At 45.7% G+C, this 10,771-nt stretch overlaps 1 protein-coding gene across 1 annotated transcript; it reads right to left on the bottom strand.

Moving 5' to 3' along the window:
• On the bottom strand, nucleotides 1-8,071 carry ETFBKMT (electron transfer flavoprotein subunit beta lysine methyltransferase). The gene is made up of 4 exons (XM_059816980.1): nucleotides 8,047-8,071; nucleotides 4,769-5,213; nucleotides 1,638-1,768; nucleotides 1-916 (listed from the first exon to the last, which is right to left on the bottom strand). The coding sequence occupies exons 2-4, from the start codon at nucleotides 5,086-5,088 to the stop codon at nucleotides 552-554; spliced, it is 816 nt and encodes a 271-aa protein (XP_059672963.1). The 5' UTR covers nucleotides 5,089-5,213; nucleotides 8,047-8,071; the 3' UTR covers nucleotides 1-551.
• Between the last annotated feature and the right edge of the window lie 2,700 nt (nucleotides 8,072-10,771).

Raw genomic sequence — 10,771 nt, forward strand, 5'->3', positions numbered from 1 at the left:
GAAGAGTAAATTTTTATTATAGAGGGGAAGGGGGAGATTCAAATTAGTTACTTTGACATTCAGAAGAGATATCCAGAGGAAGAGCAAGGCACTTTAAGTTGAGCATAGTATGAGCTAATAATCTAGCAGAGAGTTTTATGGACAGCAATAATTTTCTCTGTAAATAAGCTGCAAAAGCATGTGAAAGCAGTGCAGTAGTCTTTCAGCCCCTGCCTCTCCCCAGAGCAGTATGCTGGACGTCCAAAACATTCCACAAGAGTGTTGGAGAGCAAGACATGAATATACATAAAAAACATCAAGCATGCAAACTCTTACATGTAACTCGTCATTGGATTTGCACTTCAGTGCAGGCCCCTTTGAATACAGTTGGCATGTAGTTTTTACCTCAAATGGAGCGAAAGCCTCAGTGAGTATGACTAAAATCAGTATAGTGAAGGTACAGTAATCTGCTTTGCATCAACAGATATGTTCTGTGTTTATTTCCCATTTTCATTTTACATACTTAGAAAAAAAGCCAACCAAGTGAGACAAAATTCATTAGAAAGCCAGCTTCAACAGTTTTCTAAGCTATTTGAGGGCTGATAACTCCAGACGATACTTGATGTTAATCCATTGTTTTCTTGTCTAGTATACTCAGGAAGTGAATATTCTATAACTTTGTGCAATTGACTGTGAATGCTGTGGCTTAAAAACTGATGCCTGCCAGGGTCACCAATCAGCACTTCAGTTTGCTGTATCCTCATGCATTTCCTCAGCCAATGATGCAGACCATCAGCAAGTTGTTCATCATAAAACATATCTCCTAGAACAATCAGGTCCCAGTTGCCGGCCTCTGAATTAATGATGTTCTTAATGGTTATGGGGAAGGGGTTCAGGTGGTTCAGTTCACAGTTCAAGATCATTGCCATTCCTGCAACTGAAGAAAAGTCAAAGTAAAATGGAAGTTACATTTTAGGATTCTGCCATTCAGCCCCCTTACAAATTTCCTTGACACATCTTTAAATTTCATCTCTTAAACGTTTTTGTTTATCCTATCTAGGGACTTCCACAGTTTTCATTAGGGGTCAAAATCTGGCATAAAGTGATAAGAATTTTATCCTCATTGCACCGTGACAGAGGAAAGAACTATCCTGGAATGGATGCCAATGGAAACCAATCACAGAACCAAACCAGAATATCCAACTGCCTTAATCTATGGATATACTTCCTCCCTAACCAATGAGTAATTAAATTATGAATAAACTGAATTCATAAGTCAATTACGGGAAAACAAAGTCTGGGGGAAAAAGGCAAAATCTAGGTCCCAACATATGAAAATGCTATGGTCCTACGGAGAAGGCAACTTGCTGCCTGCGCTTGGAGTTCTTTTCCAAACCAGCCATGATGGTGTATAGGCAACACTTGATAGAAACTTTGCTGTTTTTCATTCTAACGAGCTATGGAGATACGCTCGGTGCAAGATAGGCTGGTACAACCCAGCTTCTAACACTTGCAAAATCCATTCATCTTTTTAGCATTCGTAGAACTCTGTTCGGAACCTGAATTTCTTCCAAATGGAGCAAAGTCAAGTCTGTGTTAAATGTGCTTTAAAAATTAGTAAATATCTTTCCACATAGATGAAAAAAAAAAGGCCTTACTAGGGTCAATGTCATTAGCAAGGACTTGCGATGCACCACTCATCACAGCAGCTATTGCTGTTGCTCCACATCCACTTCCAAGATCCAAAACCGATCGTCCTTTAACAACACGTGGATTATCTAAAATATACCTGAAAAGAAAAACTGTTAAAGCGATGAACAAGATTATGCAAATTTCTCAGTTTTGCATTACACTGCATAAGAGTTCTTGCCATACATGTAATGAAGCATGGCATCTTAAAAACACTATTCCATATGTGCAGCTGTTACATAGCTCATTATTTGTCTCTGCTGATACAAAAATCAAGAACCATCATCTTTCTCCCTTACTTGTCCCCCACGCCCCAAACAAAAAGAAATCCCGCCAAGTAAGCAAAATTTTATTTCAATCAGCTCTTTCTCTGACAGGTGAGCTTAACTAATAAATGGACACAAAGTTCAAGGTAACTAAAATGCTTGGCATCAGAAACAGGAAGGTAAGGATTTGTAGAAATTAAAAGCAATCTTACTGAAGAAACATGAAGATGTATTCGCAGTGAATACTGCACCCATCAAAAGACAAGGCCTACCCATAGCCCTGAAATGCTGCTTGTGCAACTGCTGGGAGGAAGAGGAATTTCTCCTCTTTCTTTTCCTGAGCCATGCAGACACAGATGCAAATACTTCTAGTCTGCTTAATGTTGTTCCTGAGTAGCCACAAGAAAATGAGACTAGAGCAGCGGTGAGCAGAAAAAGTATCTTCCTCTAGTTCCTGACACCTGCCAATAGGAGTCAGCAAGCAAAAACCTCTAGGCTGGAAATGGAGAACTGACAGAAGGCAAGCAGCAGTTATTAGTAACACTACGAATCATATAACCGTTACGGAGGGTTCAGAACTTTAACAGTTGCCTTGAAATTCAACCTTCTGCAAAGGGGAAGGCCCTAAGTGACAAGGGGAAGAGCCCTAGCTGACATAAATTACTGCAAATCACCATAAATTTACTACCAATTGCCCTAACTTATGTTAAAGTAGAAACAGGAAAGGATTCTACATTTGTGTTGTCTTCTGGCATGGAGGGTGATGGCTGACTCTTCACACAGGGCTACTGGTAAGCACAGCTTTTGCAGGTGGGTTCCAATGCAGAGAACTGTAATGGAAATGTTAACATTGGTGTAAATGAGGAACTGATGGATGGAAATGTCTGGGCGTAAAAGCACTGACAGGAATGGCAGAAGGATGCCTAGTAAGAGTGTCAAGTGTTAATGGCACCTAGATCCCAGCACATCTGTATGCAGATTCCTAGGAGCCCAGAGTGGGAGGGGAAAAAAGACAACCTACCTTCAAACTAAACAGTTCAAGCCATTAAGAGACCACAGCAGGAAGGTCAAGACCAGGACTGAAGATACAAATACCCAGATCAGGAAGCCAGGAGACATGAAGAGGACCTGACATCCCATGCCTCTTGTTCTACATTTCGTCACAAGGAATCCTACCAGAGAGCTTGGACATGCACAGCTTGGTGCTTGTGAGTATGTGGTTATGAATCCAATGAGTGAAACTGGCTCAGATTTAATGAAAATCACCTTCTCTTGTAAGGTCTGGCACACAGCTTTGTTACACTGTTACCATGATGTTGCAGCATTATTTGCTTCTTTGAAGCTCTAAGGATGCTCTCTTTTCTGAGGGCACCCAGGCAGGACATTTGTGCAGCGGCTCAGCAGCTCAGCTGTCTGGCAACACTCCTCCTGTGGCCTTCATTTCTCCAAGGACAGCCTATAGTTTACCAACAGGGTGGAGGACAGGGGTGGGACCTCCACAGAAAGTGCTCCATTTCCCCTTTTCTAGGGGCTATGCTCGGATTTGCAATGACTTTCCAGCAGTAACTCGTGTAGAGCATGATCTGGCCTAAAGCTGCAAGTGCCTTATTTCCAGCTGAGTGGTTCTCAAGTTACTGCTAATGATTGTGGGGACTTAGGACAGCTGGAACCGACTGTATCCCCTGGCACACACACGCAGTGTGTTACGCTGCTGTTGGAGACTGCTGCCTGCCATGCTGGGTGAAGGAGATATCTTAAGTTACACCAAGAGGAATAGCTTGAAATAGGAGACTCCTGACGTGGAAATGCCAACTGTGAAACGAGCACAGTTATGGAAGCAGCATGTTTTCATGCTCCCTTTTTCTTTTTACTTTTCCAGATTATGCAGCTAATTTCTGACATTCCCAATACATCAAAACAAGTGCATAAACAATAAGTCAATAAAGTGGTGAAATGCCAGATTATTGCTACCCAAATATCTGGGCATATGACTTGTACAATAACAAAATGTAGATATTACCTTAATTTAATTATGCAATGTGTAGTTCATCTACGTGGCAGGCTAATCAGCTCACAATTTAACTGTAAGACTCATCTTTTTACTGGTCAAAAATGCATTCCTATTTATGCTTTCTTGCAGAAAAACAGCAAAGCCCCAATTCAGATCCTTCCCTTTTGTCTATGTGGCAATGTCTGACAGCTTGTTCTTTGCTGTAACAACTATGAACTTTTTCTGCTGTTCAAAGTGAGAGATTTGATTTTACAGAGTAAAAGAACTCTAACTAGTTCCTGGGAATCGGAAACATTAAAGACATTTTGACAGTAAGTGGCCAAAATCAAAATGTGGCTTCTGATGTGACTAAGACAGGCACAATAAGGCTTGACAATAAGGCTGCTGAAATCCTGAATGAGGGGAGTGATTCAGGCTAACCAGCACTCCAACTGCATCAGCATAAACCTACTTTTCTCAACAGACCAGACACACATCCAGTCTCCTGTCTCTCCTACAAAAAAACCCCCATGTGTTACGGCAAAATAGCAATCCTCCTATCTGGAGAGACAATGAGTGATAGAATTAAACACCTCACTAAGTTTTGATGGCAACTGCACAGCCCTTCCAGAGATCCAAATTCAGCCCCATTGTCAACACATGCATCGCCACTGAAGACAACAGATTTCAACTTAAGAGAAGCAAGTTATTCTATATGCAGCAGGTGCTGAAACTTCACTGCTGACCAGCAGAGATTGCATCTCTCCTGTATAAGCAGAGTCAGGTCTGACAAATGGCCCGCAGCAGACTGCACTTAGCAACTTTGGTGATGCATGCTGCGTACCTGGAGAGGGCTTGGCCTCCTGGCCAGTAAATTGCCCAGAATGGGTCCCCATAAGGCCACAGGTCAGGTTTTTCCCTCCAGAACCTGCAGCGAGGGGTGAGGAGGCGCAGTCGTATCTCTGGTGTGAGGTGCCCGCTGCTGGTGACCTCCGTGTTCTCCTCCAAAAATGCTCTCACCTCAGGGTCGAGAGACTTGCCGGCACTCCAATGGCAGCAACGCTTCCAGCGCAGAGAGGGGCCTTCCCTCCTGCTCCTCCAAGCCTTGGCAAAGGTGTTCCGCCTGCCCAAGAGGAGGAGCCACCTCCAGCCGCGGAAGGCCATGTCTCTCCAAGGACAAACCCTCCCCAGGAAAGCTTGGAGCACAGCTTATCTGAAGCAGGTGATGAGGCAGAAAGCTTGAAACAAACTCACAGGATGTTGTTTTTCAGAGTGATGGATGACAATTCCTGAAAGGAGAACAATGCTACGTAAGTGATGTTTCTTCAGTGACTTCAAAGCTATGCACCACCGGGGCTGTAGGAAGAGGAGGTCGACATGCTGTTGTGTGACTATGGATGTGTGCCTTGCCCCTTTCCAAAGAGCCTTTGAAGTCTGAAAGAAGTGGTATTTAAGGAAGAAGCTATCCAGAGACCCATTCAAGAGAGTGCTATAAACATATCCCATGAGAAACAACCAGTTAGCAGGACAGCTGATAGAGCTAAAAATTAAATGTGCAGTCTTTTAACATCTCCCTCCCTCTGCCTTGAAGATATACAAACAGCAAACTACTCCCATTTAAGGTTCTTCCATTGAATCTCAAGATTTTGCAGTAGGGCTCTGGCATTGCAGGGCCTATGGGCATAGCAAAGGTTATCAGCAGGTTGTTAATTACAAGTTTTATAATGGTGATGAATCTTTTCTATGAAAGCATCTTTTTAAAGTCAAGCAATTAAAGGATTTCCTCAAAAGACTTTCCTCTTTCTCCCTCAGATTTGTCAGGCTGCCAGCTCCAAAATGAAAAAAAAAATAAATCCCCAAGAACAGATCTTAATCAGAATACTCCAAATTTGTTGCATTTCAGTCTGTATTTTAAAGGATCAGTTAGTCTTACGGAGCAATAGTCTCATGTGGATGCTCTCAGCTGTAGAAGAAAGTAGACCTCCATCACTGCAGCCCACTCCCTGTGAGAAACTATATAAGCATGCTCCAAGCTGTCTAAAGAGAGAGAAACTGAATCCAACACATTAAAAAAAAAAAAGTTTTTGAAAGGCAAGACATTCAGACTCGAGGAGGTCACACTCAAAGGCCTTCTGACACCACTCAAGGCCAGTTTTCAGGTCACAAGCAGTGAAAAAAAGGCCAATGGAAGATTGGTAAATCAGAGTTTAGACTCATTTAAGAATCAGGAGCACTCAGCTGAGAGGCAAATGAAGAAGAGCCTCTGGGCACTTCATCACCATCACCATACCCTCCTCATCCACCATCTCTTGCAGTCTCTGGGTCTTTCTTATGCTGGTCCTGTGAGTATCCTTACCAAGCAGCCTGAAGAAAGAACAACTGTTCTCCTGCCTTCCTTCTCAGATCTCCTCCTTCATCCATCCTTTAACTATTTCCATATCTTTTTTCCTTCCTCATCTTGCTCTCTAATTTCTCTTCAGTAACTCGGACTTACTTGCTTCAGGGCACAGCTTTTGAACCTCCCCCTAAGCTGATGACCAGAGAAGCATTTAAAAAGCCTGTGCTTCCACAACAGCAAGACTACAAGTATGAACAGACACAAGAGAAACTCACTCTCTATTTGCGATTGTTTTCTCTCTTGCACAGTGGTTTTCATGAAAAAGCAGAACGATCCATGAAGAAAATCAACTTCAGTCCACCCCTGCCAATTTTTCACAACAGAAAAATTGTGGCCAGCTTTGCCATCTAGAGCTGTGCAGGTTGTCCTTAAAAAAACTAGACAAAGGGACAATAGGAAAAAATGTGCTAATAAAACAAAGTCTTAACGCTTTGTATTTCATTACTTCAGTTTTTCTTTATTTGTCTGTATCTTCAGTAAAAGTTCATATGTGTTTAGCAGCATTTTTGTTGTGTGCTGGCCTCTGCTTTAGGTACTGGGTTTAGTCTGATCGCTTACTAAAATGTTAAGCTGTGAACTTTCCTCCCGTAAGACTCTGCTATTTAGACTGATAGTCCAGTTAAGTCTTTGTTTAAATCATTGGCTGAAGGCTTTGTATTGTTATTACAAATAAATGCATGTGACTGAATGTTTTGCATTTTTCCACATTTGAGAACGCCATTCAGCAGAGTCCATGTAACTAATGAATGTAATTAACGAATGTAATTAACGAATGTGTTCCTTCTTGAACGCAGAGCTGTATAATCCCCGTCTGCCTAAGGGAAGCACGAAGTTAACTGAAATCAATGAGAGATACAAATCTTGTCAGCTAATTCTGTATGCTTTTTTCCCCATGAATTGCTGCAGATCAGCAGGGCTGAGATTCAGTAGCGTGTATGTTGCATTGCCTGTCATGGTGGTTACTCTTTTTAAATTAATTGTCTGTAGAGAAATATCTGCCAAGAGCTCTGTGCTCAAAACACCAAACTGAGCTTAAGCGTTTAGTGCAGGAAGGCATCAAGATAGACATCCTTGTGTTTGACACTCCTGGGCTTCCCATCTCATTGGGAACAAAATCAGTGGGTGAGCAGAACTTGGGAACGGGGACAAAACCAAACCCAAGCAAAACCCACCAAAAAACCACCCCAAAACCCACTTCCTGTGCAATTTAAGCTTTTTTTTTTTTTAAAGCAGCAGGTGCCTTTCAAAGCATAACCACACTGACCCCACGTTTCCCATGGGAGGAAGGCAGACCTAGCCGAGGCCAAAGGCTGCCCGCTGCAGCGAGGGAGGCAAACAGCTCGCTGTCACCCAGCCCTGCGGCCACGAGCGACGCGCCTGCAGCCCGGAGCGAGCCACCGGGACAGTCACCGCTTCCACCCAGACATCCCCAGCTCGTCACCCCGGGCTGGGCACCCCTCTGCACAGCGGCCGCGAGCCTCCGGGGGGGGCACAGACAGCCCCAGCGCCGCGCCCGCAAGGGCAGCGGTAAGGAGAAGGCCGGCACCGCGGCCACCGCCACCGCCTGGGCCGGCCCGCCCCGCGCAGGCCCGGCCGCGCCGCGCCGAGCCCCGCAGGCCGCCCCTCCGCCGGTCCTGGCCCGGCCAGGCTGCCCGCCCGGCCGCGACCGCACCGCCCCCCACCGGGGCGGGACCGGGGCCCGGGCGCGGCCGGCCCACACCTACCTGCTGCTCCCGGCCGCTGCTGCCGTTACGCCCCGCCCCGCTGCGCGGGGGCCAGGCCGGGCCGGGCCGGGCCGAGGAGGGCCGGGCTCCCCGCCCGCCCTTAAAGCGGCAGCGCCGCGGAGCGTGCGGCCTCGGCCCCGGCAGCTTCGCAGGTGCTTGGGGTTGGTTTTTTTCCACACCGCAGCGCTTCGGGGCAGCGGCCTGGGTCTGCGCCTCTCAAAATCCAGATCACTGACCAGTGTCATGTGCTTGCTGTCTTCCTGCGTCATTTAAAATACTTTTTAAAAGACTTGCGTCAATGTAAACCAGCTCTGTATTTTAAAATGTTAATAAAAATCCACATAGGAAATGTGCTAATAACACATATCCAAATTTGACAGCAGTGAGAATGAGGATTTTTTTTTTTTCTTCCTTTGCACATCAGATCAGGGCCACCGACAAATGGGCTACGGCCTAACCAAGGTTCCCTGTCTCTGTAACAGCGACAGCTGCTGAAGGCACCGGCCACCGCAAGACTGGCCAGCCAGTGCTCCAGTGCCGGGTCTGTTCCTCAGGCAAGCTGAACCTCTGTCTTCTCCTCTGCGTGTTTCTCTTCCCCATGCTCCATCTGCCTCGTTAATATTTCTGCTGCTCTATGGCTCCCTTCGCTTCTCTCCTGCCCAAACTCTCTCCGGTGTGGACGTGAGGAGGGGTCTTCCCTTAAAGCACTATTTTGTGGTTACTCGCGAAGGCGCAGCCGTGCGGTAGGTAAGCACCTGACAACCTACGAACAGGGGTGTTTCCTCCGAGACCACAAAGTGTGTTTTCACCAGGCAGTGACTGCGACTCGCCAGTGGCTGGGCAAGGAACCAAACCCTCCTGCGTCTCCCCCTTCCCTGGCTGCCGTCCTCCACAGGGGGAACCCCCCGGGGGGGTTTGCCCCCTCCCAGGTGGGCCCAGGGCCAAGCCCCTGCTGAGGGTGCAGCCAGGCCAGGCCAGTGCTGGAGGTGCTTCCTGGATTCCCAGCTGGCTGGTCCGCTGCTGCGATCCCACGGCCATCCCTCCTGCGGGGACAGGTTTTGCTGCATTGATTAGTGGCTCTCCAACAGCTCCCATCAGGTCTCTGCCCCATTTCCAGTCCCATCTGCTGGGATTTAGGGAATAGAAGCAGCTTCTGACAACAAGAATGACAAACGTGGTTTTCTCTAGCTTCCCTATGGGACAAAGTGTCCCAAATCTCACACAATGCCTTTTGAAAAGGGTCTTGCGCACTGCCTGAGGTGATGATAGTAAGTCCTGCAGCACTTAGGGTACCAGGTTTTTAAAAATAAATCTGGCGATTATGCAGGCCAAGCCTGGATCTGTCCAAATCGCTGAGGTTATGAGGCCATCTAGTGATCTGCTGGCTTAGTACAATTCAAATGTACTCTCCAGGGCGTAAAAGCTGCTTGTAAAGCCAGACCTTTTCTTTAAATGTGAGTGATCCCCAGTGTCCCGAGAGAAGGTGGCCCCTCCATGCTGGGCTGCAGAGAGGCCAGGATGGAGGCGATGCACTGGGAGGAGGCCAGGACCCAGATAAAAGCTGGAGGAGCCTGAAGTCCACAGACGTTAAGCTATGGGGGTACTTGTGTGCCTTTCACTCTTGTAAAGCAGGACTCATGCTCGGTCTTTTTAGAAATGATCCTCAAAATTTATTTAAAGGTGGGGACCTTTGTGGTTTAGGATCAGGAAGGACATTATTTCTTGAAGCCCTTAGGGGAACCGTGAAGTTTTAAAGGTTTTGAGTCTTTCAGCAGCTCTTGCTGGTCCTCTCCAATGAGAGAGACACTGAAAACACTCATAATACCCAAAACTGTGCATAAAACATGCAATTCAGGACATGGGTCTTTGTGTCCTCTAGATACTTACCACCATGCTAGGGATAAAGAACTCACGAATGTAACAGGAAAATCATTATAAACATCAGCTCAGGATGCCATGTAAGATGTGGTAACAGCTTTAAGCATACTGACATGTGATGATACACCTCTACCTCACACATTTTATTTTATGCCTGGGAAGGTTCTTAGAGCAATCTGACAGGAAACCTTTTTCACTTGGATCTTCAGCCTCTTTGACTGGGTATTTTAACAAGTAACTTCTCAGGTCTAGTTTTTCTGAACTCTTGATATATGATACTACTCGGTAGCTATGTGAACCTCAGTGAAGTCACTGCTGTCTAATACAGACCAACATCACGCTGAGGCAGTTAAAAAAATATGTTCCCTGGCTGCTCCCACCTTAGGGATTGCTTAGGTGAAAAAGGAGGGGTGAAGTCCTTGCTTCCCAGTAACATTGGCTGGGATGTTAAAACCAGAAATCCACTCTTTCTTTCTTATTTAACTACAAATATTTAGTTATTATTGTATATACTCATAGCATGACATAAGAAAGCTCTGATACCAATGATAGCTGCCATACCTCTTGTGAAAGTCTAGGTAAACCACTTAGCCTTTCAGGACATGCTTTGTGCTGGTTACTTCAGCAAAGTATCAAAGCCTGTCCTCTGTGAGAAAAAATGTTTAATTTCCAAAAGCTTTTTGCTTTAGATCACAGAATCACAGAATCATTAAGGTTGGAAAAGACCTTTAAGATCATCAAGTGTAACCATCAACCTAACACTACCATGCCCACTAAACCATGTCCCAAAGTGCCACGTCTCCATGGTTTTTGAACACCTCCAGTGATGGTGACTCCACCACCTCCC

This window comes from Gavia stellata, chromosome 4 (assembly GCF_030936135.1).
Source record: "Gavia stellata isolate bGavSte3 chromosome 4, bGavSte3.hap2, whole genome shotgun sequence".
NCBI lineage: Eukaryota > Metazoa > Chordata > Aves > Gaviiformes > Gaviidae > Gavia > Gavia stellata.

Excerpts from the sequence above, each read along its gene's own strand:
- ETFBKMT (XM_059816980.1), bottom strand. The coding sequence starts at position 5,088 with ATGGCCTTCCGCGGCTGGAGGTGGCTCCTCCTCTTGGGCAGGCGGAAC. Across the intron at positions 1,769-4,768 it reads GGAGGCCAAGCCCTCTCCAG|GTATATTTTAGATAATCCAC; the intron begins GTACGCAGCATG and ends TTTTCTTTTCAG. Across the intron at positions 917-1,637 it reads TGCTAATGACATTGACCCTA|TTGCAGGAATGGCAATGATC; the intron begins GTAAGGCCTTTT and ends ACTTTTCTTCAG.